General features: G+C 50.3%; 1 protein-coding gene, 1 long non-coding RNA gene and 1 other non-coding gene across 3 annotated transcripts in view; 1 reads left to right on the forward strand and 2 right to left on the reverse strand.

Annotated features, from left to right (window-relative positions):
- LOC136550276 (uncharacterized) overlaps positions 1-14455 on the forward strand; it is a 105855-nt gene that overhangs the window by 56465 nt on the left and 34935 nt on the right. The gene's annotated exons all lie outside the window — the stretch shown is intronic.
- TRNAG-UCC (transfer RNA glycine (anticodon UCC)) lies at positions 4725-4795 on the reverse strand. Its single transcript has one exon. It is a non-coding gene; the product is annotated as a tRNA-Gly (tRNA).
- On the reverse strand, positions 7542-10056 carry LOC136552541 (vacuolar protein 8-like). Its single transcript, XM_066544104.1, has 2 exons — positions 7895-10056; positions 7542-7788 (listed from the first exon to the last, which is right to left on the reverse strand). The coding sequence occupies exons 1-2, from the start codon at positions 9589-9591 to the stop codon at positions 7680-7682; spliced, it is 1806 nt and encodes a 601-aa protein (XP_066400201.1). The 5' UTR covers positions 9592-10056; the 3' UTR covers positions 7542-7679.

Consider the following 14455-nt stretch of genomic DNA (forward strand, 5'->3'; position numbering starts at 1 on the left):
TGAAGGCACGGAGCCACAGTAGGTCCTAGGGGAGGAGGAGCCGAGGACGAGCCGAGGGAGATGGGAGGTCGAGTGCGTGCGTCACCGGGACGACGAGAGCGATCAGGTCCATGTCCATACAGTGCTGAGGCCAAGCCCAAGACGTGTGTGCCGCTGCTTCCCACCGTGCGCGCGCGAGTCAATGCCAGCCACGCCCGGGTCAACCACCGCTGCTAGGATGGCTCATCACTGTTGCCGGGATAAGACCCACCACACCACACCCCCGCTGTCCGCTGAGATTTGGTAGCTAGCCGCATGCAGGTCGCCAAGTCGGCTGGCAAAAAAACAAATGTGCGGATCCGTGTGGGGCCATTGACCTTTTTTGGTAAGTGGGCCCCATAGGCAGCCTCGTTTGAAAAGTCTACTAGTAGGAGGCGTACTAGACCACGGTCCACCGATCAACGTCCAGGCCCAAGAATGCTCACACATGTGCGGAAGCGGAGCTGCAACTTGCATTATGGCACGCTGCACCAGCGGTGCAATTTTTCTCCTCGCCATAGGACTACAGCACAGCATTTGAATACTCCTGCTTACCGTGCACTGATCGAAGTCCGAAACCAGCAGTCTGCTAATTAGGAACTGCTAACGTAGTACCCAGAAAAAAAAGAAAAGAAAAGAAAAAAACAGAGCCGCTGGCTAGCAAGTAGCGGATGAACAATGTGCCGGTATGTACGTAGGTGCAAGCCCGGCCATGTTCTAAAACCCGGAGCCTTTACGACGTGTAAAGCTCGTGGATTGGCGATTGCCGCGACATTTCTTCGTTCTAGGCGTGCAAACGAGGAGACTGTGCACGCATGCTCCGTCAAGTCAAGTGGCAAAGAGAGATTTGTCAAAAGCGTGCGTGCAACTGGCCAACTGCAGGTTTATTTTATTTTGAGACTTGGACTCCTGCCCTTGATTTTGTAGCTTTGTACCGTTCCAGTGTGTACGGCTGCTCTACGTATAGTGCGTATACGTACCCCCAGCCACAAGACCACACGCGCACGGGAGACGTTTACAGTTTACTACTACTCCGTATATACATTTCTATCAGTCAATTACAGTGGCACTCAGTAGATTATTTTCTAGGTCAATGCCGGGGGATTCGATCGCGGTCGCCGGCAGGTTTCACAGCTACCTCAACAATTAAGACTGTCGGCTTCCACTTCCACAGTCGTCGCGTTCACCAAGACCCTTCTCGTAACTTAAAGCAAGGAATATTCACCATGGTTCACACGTTTCAGAGAGCATATTATGGCTGGGCGTGCGCATCTCTTTCACTGACGTCGCTACAGGCAAAGGCATACAGCAATACAGCATACTACGGAGTACTCTGCAAGGCAGATTCCATTTTTCGGCCCCGTTCCTTATTTGAAACCTGGCTGAAACTGGCTGATTGTTGTGAGAGAGAAACGCTGTAGCGGCTGTGGCTGGTTGTTGTGAGGAGGAGCAGCCTGCTGAAACTGGCTGGTGAGACCAGCGAACGCACCCTAGAAAGGTGATCATCATCACATCAAGGAGCGGCCCCGCCAGTAAGCATACCTACCTAGCGCGTGTGAGGTTCAGAGGTGAAAGGTGATCCAAGAAAGGGACAATGCAATATGCTGAACTGCTCCCCCCCTTTGTTAACCGATGGAACCGACGACATGTGCAAAACGGGCGTCCGCAATTCAAGTTTGGTCACGTTGTCATTATCCCTGCCACTGGTGGATTAATATTCGCTGCCAAGATTCCCAACAATATAGAGAATGTTGTTTCATGCGTTTCATCCCGGTCCTAATCAAAAGCATTTCATCGGCCAACGAGCACACCATTTAGAAACTGCTAATGCAAACCCTAACTCCGTTACCAAAGCAACTGAGATTACAGAAGCATCACACTCTCAGTGTAAATGGAGCACAAACTTGCGGGCTGTACTCGATCGGTGGTCGTGTCCTTACATTTGCAGAGGCTAATGCCGTCCGAGTCATGTGCAATCATGTGCAAGTTCTGGTCTACATTCTTCTGAGGGTGACATTCATGTGCAGCTGTAATAATACAGAAAGTGAAATCCAAGAATTTGAGCCACGCACGAATCGAAGGGCGGGCGCCTCTGCCTCTGCCTGCTCGGTGCTGTAGTGGCTCGTCAGCTATCACGGGCGGCACGTATCGCCACTTGCAGTGCTGCAACTCTCCCCTGTGATCTGGAATCGCAAGTTTGGTCACCTGCGGATCGTGGCACAAACATAGGAAGCAAGCGAGTTCCCAGTTGTTCGTTCCTTAATCTATGCCGCTGTGCGTAGCTCTTGTTTTTTTTTTTTTTATAAAACAGGAGGGGGGGGGGGGGGCGCTCCTCAGTAATGAAACGCTTGTCCAAGTTCTGGACAAGAGGACACCTCGATTTCAAAAACTGAATGCTCGGATCAAAAGATTGATGAAACGAAAATGCAGTGGGCTCAGCCGGTCCAAAGCCGATACAGGCCAGCTTCTCTTATAATTCGTCTTTTTCAGCTTGTTTTTTCAGCCGCAACAGTGCTTTTCTCTAACAACAAATCAGTCGGAATAATATTCCAGTTAGTTTTTTTTGAGCGAAACGAACGGGACCATAGTTCTATTGATGGCCCACCCATGGTGCTGGGCGTGATCGCGTTAACGCGAGAAGGGCAAGCCCGGCCCGGTTGGAGGACCAAGGTCATTCGCACACAAATTTCGGCCTATTACAAGAAATCTTTTTCCTTTCTGGATTGCTGATGGTATGTTTCACGATATACTTTCTTTATTCATATAAGTGAGATATTACATGGCATGTTTTTTTTATTGTTGACGAAGTAGCAATAAATGGTGTAATTTAGGTTGTTTGTATAGTATCTATGGAAAATTTGATGATATATTCCAATTGTTTTCGTAGTATTAATTAGATGTTCTCTTTTCTACACTAGACATGAATATTATGGAATGTCATTTTACCTTAACCTTGGACATGAATATTATTAATCTGAACTTAATTTTATTGTTCTAAATCTTGAATACTATCCTCTTGAACTTAGAATATCTTTCTTGCGATGACATAATTAACATTTTATTCTAAAACCTAGAACATTATCCCTACATAATAAAAAGAAATTATTCTATCCCGACGAAAAGCTGCCCTTCAAAAGATTTTTATCTAAAAATACGTAAGTGGGGTCTTAATTTAAAGTATTTATTGTAAAAACACAATGATGTAATTGGAATTTAATATGAATACTTAGCTTGTAATTATAACTTTTTAAGATTTAAAACGTTAGCACATATGCTACAGTAGCAATCTATATACTCTTATAAAGCTAAATCCCACTCGATGATTTTTCTCTTCATGGAAGGTGTCCACATCATTTCTAAGTAAGTGACCCCAATAGATGTTCTATCTCTTCATGCCAGGTGTCCACATCATCCCCACTAAGTCCATATCATCATAATCCCACTAGATGATTTTTTTCTTCATGTAAGGTGTCCACATTATTCCCCAATAGTTGTTCTATCTCTTCGTACAAGGTGTCCATATCATCCCCACCAAGTCCATGTTATCCCTTATTAAACCCCACTATATGATTTTTCTCTTCATGTAAGGTGTCCACATCATTCCCTACTAGATGTTCTATCTCTTTCATGCAAGGTGTCCACATCATTCCCACCAAGTCCATGTCATCCCTTATTAAACTCCACTAGATGATTTTTTCTCCTCATGCAAGGTGTTCAGATCATTCCCCACTAAGTGACCCCACTAGATGTTCTATCTCTTCATGCAAGGTGTCCACATCATCCCTACTAAGTCATGTCATCCCTTATTAATTACAAAAAATATCCACATCATCTCTATCATGTGCAATACTTTTAAATCTTTGATTTATTAGCAACAAGTCATCTACATACGCTATTTGTTTCGTCACCTATTCCTCTATAATCTATCAAATATGATTTTTTTTCTAGCTGATACAATAAAATAACATGCAGGTCATTCATATATGTACACAGTATACATAATACCATATAAGTAATGCTATGTATATAACCGATTTATTTTTTAAAAAAAAATTCGCGGCAACGCGTGGGTGTGCTTCTATTTTTGTTTGATGTTACGAGCCTGATTGGTTGGCTTCCAATTTTTGCCTAACCAAAATCATTGTAAGCCAAAATTTTTAGTCACCACTTGGTTTATTGCCAAAGAATTAGCACACCAATGCTTATGGCTAATGTTTTGGCAAGTTTCTAGAAACTTCTTAAATTGCATGAGAGAAAAAAATGCTCTCTACCAATGTTATGACCACTCAACCAATTGGTATCCTATATTTTTGTCCTAACTTTGGCCAGCCTTGATTTTGGCTAACCTAAGTTTTAGCTTATCATAATTTTAGTTAGGCAAATATTGGACGTCAACCAATCACGCCATGCATGCATGATTCTCCTATGGAACTGCCTATTTTAATTAGCTCCATACAAACAAACAAAAGCAATCAAAGGAGTAGGTGGGTGATAAAAAATTTACTCGCCTTCATCCAGTTGTACAATAGCAGCCTGCAGCCCCTGGCGATAGCGGCACTGCTTCACTCTCATGTCGCGTGGTGGTCGTTTATCGATGATTCCCACGGGCCACGGGCCTGAAGCCCAAGGGAACATGCGCAGCAAAAGTCCAAAAGAAAGGAAAACGGGAGTCCAAAGACGAGATAACCACGGGCCAAAATAAAAAATGCGTCTGCCGGGAGTCGAACCGGGTCTATTGCTTGGAAGGCAATTATCCTAACCGTTGGACTACAAACGCTTTGTTGTTTTAGATTTTTAACTAATTATACATATACTATCAAATTATACGCTTTTAACTTTCGTGCCTTTCGATTTTCCCCGTCTTTCCAGTTTAAATTCAGAACCAATAGAACACAGGATAGCTGGGCCCTGCAGCTGTCTGTATACAAAACTTTTGGCTCCCTGTTGACAGGGCTCACTTGTTCTATAGAGGTCAACTCAACTAAAAGGTACTCCACTACCATCAGATTAACATAATCTCCGGATGATGTAGTAACCAACCTAACCCAACAAACCCCTGATCCCCTCACGGTCTTCTAGAAAACCGGAACATCTTTTCGTTCGCTTGGCTTATAAGTCGTACTTTTTCAGTCAACGAACAATATTTTTCTCTCACAACAAATCAGCCAACAGTACTTTCAGTCATGGCTTATCAGCCAAGCGAACATGACATTTAAGCATTGGCATTCCAAGGAAACATACCTTTTGCTCAGCTTTGCTGCAGAACGGCGCCCCCTTCTTCAGCTGCGTTGGACTTGGAGACACCTATTAATGGCCATGTAGCCCGTGGCCTGTTGGCACGGCCCGAAGCACGGTATTTTAGCCCGGCACGAGCATGGCACGGTCCAGTGTTGTGCGGGCCTGGGCCAGCACGGCCCGATGCATAGGACCGTGCTTAGGCCACACCCCAGACACGTGGCCTGGCACGGCACGGCCCGCAAAATCATCTAGGCCCGATAAAGGCCCGCAAGTATATATATAGAGTACTTCTATGTTAACCCTAATCCCAATCTCCCACATCGAGCCGCCACACCGCACCCACGACTCTCACGACGCGGACTCCACTCGTGATGCCCCGTCCCCTTCCCCTCGCGGCTCGCGAACTCCCCCTCCCTTCCCTTGCGTCGCGCGCCGGCCCTCCCCTTCCCGAGGAGCGCCGTCGCCGTCGAGAGGCTCGTTGCTCCTCGTCTCCTCGAGCCATCGCGTCTTGCTGCTCTCCCACTCCTCATCTCCTTGCGCGAAGAGGAGCCCGGAAGCCGCGTCCGCGTTTTCCCCGAGCCGACGCCATCGCTGTTCGTCTTCCTCCGTGGTGGCTCATGTCGTTGCCTCCTCTTCCTCCTTCCTCGCCCCACCGTTGCGCCGGAGCGCTGCACAGACGTGGCCTCCTCCCTCGATGCCGGCGAGGCCAAGCTCTGGAAGCGGCGACTGTGAGGACCTCGAGCCGGCCCGACACGCTGGATTGGCCGTGCTTCTCGGGCCGGCTTGGCCCGAAAAACGGCCCACGGTGCCGTGCCTGGGCCGAAGGCCAGGCCCTCGGCCCGGAGAGGCACGGCCACGGCCCAGGAGGCCCGACGTACTGTGCCAGCCTGACTCCCTACGGGCCGTGCCTGGCCCGGGCCTGTGCCGGCCCGTTGGCCATCTATAGAGACACCTCACACATCACAGGAACCAATGCCACTTGGAGTGGCAGGGCAGCTGACGGTGCGACCAATCCTAAGGTTGGCCGGCCGGTGGTTGGACTTGAACATCAAGCAGAATGAGCTGCTTGTTGGACACCTGTTTTCATGGGCTCACTGCTCAGTGAATGGCTGCTGGAAAAGGCAGCTCGCCTGACTGACAGGCGACCGGGGAACAAACTACTGAACTTCCTTCCCCCATCGAAAAGAAACTGGTCCTGTCTGAAGCAATGGTGCCGTGTTTCCGGATGCACTGTCGCCCATCGTCTTGATTCTTGAAACTAGTAGGATTGACAGGTGCCAATAGCCGCCGTCCGGTAGGATGTTCTCCAACTGCTACCGCGGCTCATGTATGCTCTGAAGTCATGCTGCTGACTGGTTGATGGAACATCTTGTCTGAAACTTGGAGCAAACGGAACGGATGGTAGCAAGAGTTGGCCTTACTGTTCAGACGTGAGGCGTGACGAAGACAGAGAACAAGAAACGTAGCGATCGTGCTGATGCCAAGACTACACCACCGTCTTCTTCAGCCATTTATTGGCCCTGAGGCTCTCGAGTCTCGACAGCGAGGTTTCCGCATCAGCAATGGAAGCACGCCGGGAAGGGACCGGTTCCTGGAACAGATTTACACGCCAGTTTTCCAGGTTCAGCCATTTTTCGCAACTGAACTCAAAAGTACAGTACTTGTGTATGTAACACATAAAGGAACGCTCTTCAGGGACCGTGGTTCTGAATCAAACATCAATATTACAGATTTTTACTAGTGAAATTCATTGCCCTGCTTTGACTTGAGAGTACAATCTTCAGAACGCCCGAAAAGCTGCAGCACGCGAGATGCACTCCACAGGTCTGCAGACACAGCAGCAACGGATCGAGTGCGTCAGAGAAGACGGACCACAGCTCTGGATGCAATAAGTATATCCACATGGATTGATGGAGGTTAAGAACACGGCGACTTACTGCGATCGCCAGCAGCCCATGATCGCAGCTCGTCGGCAGCCACGCAGTACCTGCACTGTACCGGCTGGTACTGCACATGATCATAACGCGACGGAGACCCCACTGCGAGCGAGAACGGGAAAACACATATAGGTTTGCCATTTTCCTCCCGAATGGTTTCCATCACTCATCACCAATGACCCACGCGGCCCCCCTTTCGTTGCAGAGATGCATATGCTCTGGCCTCTGGGGCAAGCAGGAGAGGATTTTCTGATGCTGATGCGGCCACTGCATGTTTGGATGGATTTGTTGCTGAAGAAGACTTGCGCTTTTATTTGACAGAGACGAGTGATACTATACACATGGGGGTAGGGGACAAATCACTGAGTGATTCGTTCTTTCATTCCTTCACAGTAACAAAAGATGCAAGGAACATAGTATGTGTGTTAGCCAGAGATGCAGTACTAGTAAGTGGCAGCTACGGCATGCTTGTCTCCAAGGATTACATTACAGTCTCCAAATGCCATGGAAAATGCTCCTCAGCCTGCTCCCGCCAAGCCTCTTCACGATCCGTTTGGCGTCCGGGACATCGGTCTCCGCAAGCTTCTCGAGATTCCTGTCATGATAAGAACACAAGCATGTAAAAAAAAACTGAGAATTGCAGCGAGAATTGATGAGCACACGATGATTGGCTATTGATAGGTGTGTTGTTTGTACAGTACCTGACGTGCTCCGAGGACATGATCTTCCTCCGGCCGGAGCTGCTGTCCGTGAGGTGCATCACCGTCGACAGCAGGAACCGCTTCGCCGGCGTGGGCTTCTCCTCGTCGGGGCCCAGCAGCTGCAGCACCCGAGCCACGTCGCGGTCGTCCTGGACGAACCGCTTCCGGTTGCGGTGCACGGACACCAAGGCGCAGAGCGACTCGGCCGCCATCTCCCGCGCCTCGGGGGACTTGGACGCGCCGAGGAGGCTCACCAGCTCTGGCATGAACCCGGCGTCGCCCATCGCCTTCTTGATCTCCTCCGACACCTGGCACAGGCGGTGCGCCGCCTTCAGCGCGCAGTGCTGCAGCGTGGTGTCGACGTTGCGGAGGAGGGAGACGACGCGGTTGAGGAACCTTGCGGCGAGGAGACGGTCCGTGGAGGTGGGCGGCGAAAGGCAGATCGCGTCGATGGCACGGAGGGCCACCTCCCGCACCTTCGACGAGGAGGAGGAGGGCGTCTGGGTCTGGCAGGAGGGGTCGAGCGCGCGGACGAGGGACTCGACGGCGCCTTCCTGGACCACGGCCTCCCTGGCTGAGCTATCCCCAGAGCCGATGGCGGCGAGGAGCTCCATCGCCTGGATTCGCGCCGCGTCGTCCGTGGCCCTCTGCGAGAGAGACACGAGCACCGGTACAGCCCCAGCGTCGGCCACCATATACTTCCTGATCTCGTCGACGCCCGCGAGGCTCCGCAGCACCCGGCACGCCGCGCACACGAGCTCGCCGCCGCTCGCTCCGTGGTCCGTGCACAGGTCGAGCAGCGCCGTGACGCCGCCGTGCGCGGCGACGGCCCACGCGTTGTCCGAGTTCTCGGTGAGCCTGCAGAGCACCCGCACCGCGCTCTCCTTGGCCGCCTCGCTGCCGGCGCCGGAGTCGAGGACACGGACCACGGGTGCGATGGCGCCGCCGACGACCAGGTCTCCCCTGTGCGCGTCGGACCCGGCGATCACCGAGACCGCCTCTAGGGCCTCCTCCTGGACGCGGGCGTCGGGGCACTCGAGCAGCGCGACGAGGACGCCGACGCCGTCCGCGACGTCGGACGCCACGACGCTGACGCACTTCTCGTCGTCGCGCAGCGCCTCGCTGAGCGCGGCCGCGGCCTCCCTCCGCATCTCGGCGCCGCCGACCCTGAGCCTGGCGAAGAGGTCGCGCACGTAGAACCGCACGTCGTCGCGGGTGGCCCCGGCGCCGGGGCGCGGCACCACCAGCGCCCGCGCCCGCGTCAGCGCGCCCGACGCGTACACCTCGTCCAGCCGCGCCACGTGCGCGTCGAGGCCCGCGGCCAGGACGTCGAGGTCGCTGCGCAGCCGCAGCTTGCCGCCGCCGTAGTGACGCCCCTGGCTCCGCGGCACCAGCTCCCGCGCCTCCCGGGCGGCCGCCGCGATGTCAAGCAGGAGGTTCGAGAACGCCTCCCACCGGTCCTCGCCGTTCTCGTCGCCCTCGGGGACGGTGATGTCGGCGAGGCCGGCGTGGAGCCGGTTGAGCCGGTCCCTGATGAGCTGCCACTTGAGCGGGAACAGCGTCGCGGACAAGGAAGCAGAGACCAACGAACTGATGGCGTCCAGAGCCTCCGCCAGGCACCGCTGCTCATCCAGCTCCGCTTGCCGGCTCACCTCCGCCGGCGCGGCGGCCGATTCTTCCTCCCCTGCTTCTCCCATCCTCCCTGTCCGGAGCTCTCACAGCCTCAGCTGCATCGGTTACCTTACCTCTTCTCCGAACAAGGCTCACATGCACCGCGATTCTTGCCGCGCTCGCGTCGAGCCGGACGAGAAGGAAGCGAGGAAGAGAAGAGAGGTGGAAGCAGCGGTGCGTGGAGTGTGATAACTGTAACTGCACGGTGGTGCTGAACAGGAAGGCGACCGACCGCTTTGGCGTCTTCAAGGTAGTTAATGGAGGTGGAGGCGGGTGGGTCCAGCGGAGGGCGGCGGACCCACCGGCCGGGGCGCAGGCGCAGCACGAGCGCGCGACTGTTGATGCATGCGCTGGGGTCTCGGGAGAAGGCGACGACGAGGCCCCCTTGTCCTGGGGATCGGCGAGCTTTGGGGCGGAGCGGCGAGCGCACGACGAGGGGAATGGAATAGCGGCAGAACGACATAAGTGACCAGAGTATTCTCACCAGACAACCAAAGAAGCCTGCCTCAGCTCACAGCTCACTCTGGGCATAATTAATCGAAGATCGAAGACCGAACCGAAAAGACCGAGACCGAAAAGACCGAGACCGAAAGTTCGGTCATGAGTTCGGTCCTGGCTCCCAACTAACCGAAGTAACCGATAGAAGTTCAGTCATATGTGTCGGTTAACCGAAGTGACCGAACTGACCGTAGTTCTTGTTCTGTACTTCTGTTATGTCATTATGTGTGATTGTGATTTGTGAGAACTGAGAAAGTTGTGTGCTAGAACTTGTCATAATAATGTGTGGTTTGTTTTATATATTGTGTTGTTATTTTTTTGCCTTCAAATAGCAAGCATGCTGTTGAAAATTGCTATAGATTCTGCTATTGTTTGTGGCTGCTACTCAGGCCTGGTTAGTTCGGTCGTGACCGAGACCGAACTTCCTCGGTCTTCGTTTTTTGCAAAGACCGATCGGTTCCAGATTTCTAATGACCGAACTGACCGAATGACCGAGGAACCGAACCGATCAGTTCGGTCTGACCGAATGCCCAGGGTGACTCACAGCCTACGATACGAGTTAGGATCGCGTGACATACTAACAAGCCCAAAATGCTAGGCGCACATAAAGGAGAAACATGGAACGACCCTCTCCGGCTTTAGTGTCAAACTGTCAACTAGAGTATTTAGCAGTAAATAATGTTGTTGAGTCCGCAATTCTCCTCTTGTAAGAACATTTCTATCAATATATAAAAAATTAAGTCCCAAAATCCTAGTTTTGAAACATTTCTAAAAACTATAGATACCGGAAAAACACAACCCACTGACATTTCACTTTTATTGGTTTAAAAAAAACATAAACGTCCGTGTACCCCGTACATACCAAGCTACCGACTATGGATAAAACAACTCACCGTTGCGGCCAGCCATCCTAACACCATAGCTCACACCTAGAACTTTCAAAATAGCATCTTCATTGCCTGCTCTACCTTCAAGTATTCTCAGATCTAAAAATAGTAGCCGGGGATTTAATTCAAGCGAACCTCCGAGGCGGCTGTGGCCTGGAGGCTGGCTATCTTGTCACCATAAACCACAAACGTAGTCTCCAAAATAGAATCTCCATTACCTGCTCTTTCTTCCATTATTCTTATATCTGAAAATACTAGTTGGATATGCAATTCCAGTGAACCTTCAGGCGGTGGTGGCGGCAGTCGTGACGATGATACATTTAGGAGTCCACGTATCTTATGCGTGGATGCCTATGATTTTCCAAGCATGGTTAGATTGAGAGTTATGACAAAGAATTGTTGGAGTGAGTTTTTTCCATCATGAAAAACAAGATTGGGAATGGCAAACGGTTGGAGGTGCTCTAATAGCTATTGTTATCGATGATAACTATACTTATTAACTTAATGGTCATATCTTTCTATTTTTTGATTTTTTTTAGAATTTATATTTTTCAAGCGAGTCTTCATTATGACTAAGAGCATCTCCAAGAGACTCTCCATATCCTTCTAAATGCTAGAAATATGGATTTTGGTGAAAAATTATCCTCCAACAGCTTTTCTAAATGGTCATCCAAATATAGCCACATTCTATTCCGGATTTTTTTACTAGCTAAAAATAGAAGACGAGAATGACTCTCTAGAGTGTGCATGAGATATAGAAAAACTGTTGGAGAGTGAAAAGATATAGAAAGCAATTTTTATGCAAATGGCTCTCTAAATGATAATTTAGAGAGTGAGATTTAAAAAGACTCTTGAAGATGCTCCAATGAGCCTCCAATTTCTAGAATAATCTTTATATGCTTGGCAAGGTTCCTTGACGGGCTTCAGCTTTGACTCTCGTTGGGTGAAACCTATCAAACCTGGGCTTTAGCTTTGACTTCTCTCCTTCATTGGATGAAGCCATGTCAAACACTAACACTCAAGAAACGGCTCTATGAGAGAAGCTCTGAAGGGGATGAGCCTTTTTTTACAAGGATCGAGAGGGGCGATAGCCACCACCTGAATATATGTCCACACATACTGGCAAAGGTTGGGAACAGAATGTTACATTATCGCGGCAAATCTCAGAGGCACATAGCAGGGGTGAGACAAAAACATGAACACAAACACTAACAAATAGCAACACAACACATGAAAAAAAAATAAACAAGGTATATGAGGTGGAACAACAAAACTACAGGTTTCAACATAAGCTCTCATGATGAAAACATGTCGTTGATCGCCAAACATTGCACCACCAAGTGATAGCTCTTCAAAGAACTCCAATTTACATGTGACTGTAAGGCACAAAGTCGAGGTTGACAGACGACAATCGTGACATCATCTATATGATGCACATCCAGGATCTCGTCATTGTCCGATAATGCCCCTTTAGGGGGGAGTCTTAAGAGAGGGAGGATCGACAAATGAAGAACAAGGAGATACAAGAGAGGGACCAATGCTCTCACTAACCCAACATAAGTTGAGATGATGCAATCAATGATCCTAGAGGACGTTAGATTGATGAAACCAATCGCACACACCATTTAGCAAGCAACTAGTGCACCCATATAGAGAAAGCTAACAGTGAACCCTGGAGAAAACGCTTGGCCAAATCTAAGACAAACCTCAACGTGAACCGAAACTAGGTTTTTCACCTGGAGGTACCCAAGAATTGCAGGGTTAGATAAGGCTACTACAAGGCCTCCAAGAACATTAGTGGCGCTAAAGGCATCGTCACCGACAGCACTGACAAAGTCGTGCATGGAAAGCCGTGCATGGCTTTTGTCTAGACTTCCCTAGAACCTCAGTCATAGGACTCTACCACTCAAAACAATGACGACGAAACCAAGGCAGAAGCTCACGCCTATATTGGAGTGTTGCACGGTAGAATGAAGGTGGGAATAACACCTATTTGAGCACTTCCTAGGCCCAGTAGCGCGGGGCGCCGCCATGGCCACAACCACCGCTGTGAGCTTGTTAGAACAACTATATAACAAAATAAATAAAAAGATCAACATGATGAGAATGACAGTGCAAAGAAGGAGGAGCCCCGCCAGAGTCCGGACTCACAATTCAACAATCAACATCGTGTGCTTACGGGAACGGCCAGTTGACCGACTGATCAGTGCACAGGCTCAGTACCTCCCTTTCAGGGTGGTCATAATTCGAGTCTCGAGGGACTCACTCTCATGGCTTCGGCCACAGCGACCGGAGGGGGGAAAACTCCCTCGTCTGCCTCAAATACAAAGCACAGGTCTGTAGGCAGCTCATCTCATGGAGCTATGGTGCCGCTATGTAAGGGTGGAGCAGATGTTTGGAAGTTTTCTCGATCTACATGAGAAGATCTTCTTAAGCAGGAATACTCAGGGGTTGTCTAGCCACCGTCGATCGAGTTTTTAACGTCTGAGTGCTTACCGTGCATGGACTCATGGCATCATGGGATTCATGGCAATGCGATCAAAAAATATGCCAAAGCAATCCATCCAGGCATCTAGCAGCGCAGTCTGCAGCCGAGAATCACGAAGCACTGACACTGAAGCATCCACTCGACGCCATGACTGGACTGCGCATGCACGAGTGCATTCTTGTTTGCCATATGCATGCACTGTGCCATGTAAATTTTACTCTACTAGAACGAACCACCAATCTTTTCGTCGCCTAGGAAAGAGTCCATTTCAGCTACCCAGCCTTGTCCGCCCACTATCCACTGGCGCTTCTTCCTCCATGTGAGCCCTTCCTTGATTTGGCTGCACCAGTGCCCCTCGATCCCATGGGGGCAATGGCTGTGCTGTGCCTCACGGGAGAGGCTCGCTTTTGCGGACTGGTGTGGATGTGAAGGAACAAAGGGCGAAAGGAGCACGGGAAAAGATGCATATATAAAAAGATATACATGGCAAGGATCTCACAGGAGTCTTGTTGCTCTCATGGCAAGAAAAGGGCACCCGCTTCCTCTTTCTGGAGATCCGCAGAATACTTGGTCGTCGCTGGTCATGTGATGAAAGTGAGAGGCAAACCGGCACCGGCAGCTCAGCTACAAGCAGTTTGTTACTGTATGATCTGTGATGCCCGTGGTAAAGAGAGAGTACAGAATGGAAACATGTGATTCGTATAAGCATTCCATCAGGCAACACGGATGAGAACAATTTAGCATGATTTTGCCATGCATGCTTAACTTATTAGCTAACATGGGTACCTCCGTCGGGTTCTTCTCTTGTCGCCGGATGCGATTGTGTGTGTGCCCATGCCTGCATGGGAGCTGGGGCTCAGCACATGTGGCCGGCCGGAACTGTAGATGGATTGCTGCCGCTCTATTACCAATATATCACTGCTGAAATCAATGAATGTTCTCGCAAAATGCAGCTGCAGTGGTCACGGTCACGGATGCATGGCTGAATCGTCTATGTTTGGCCTCAGCACTCAGCAG

This window comes from Miscanthus floridulus, chromosome 4 (genome assembly GCF_019320115.1).
Source record: "Miscanthus floridulus cultivar M001 chromosome 4, ASM1932011v1, whole genome shotgun sequence".
Lineage (NCBI taxonomy): Eukaryota > Viridiplantae > Streptophyta > Magnoliopsida > Poales > Poaceae > Miscanthus > Miscanthus floridulus.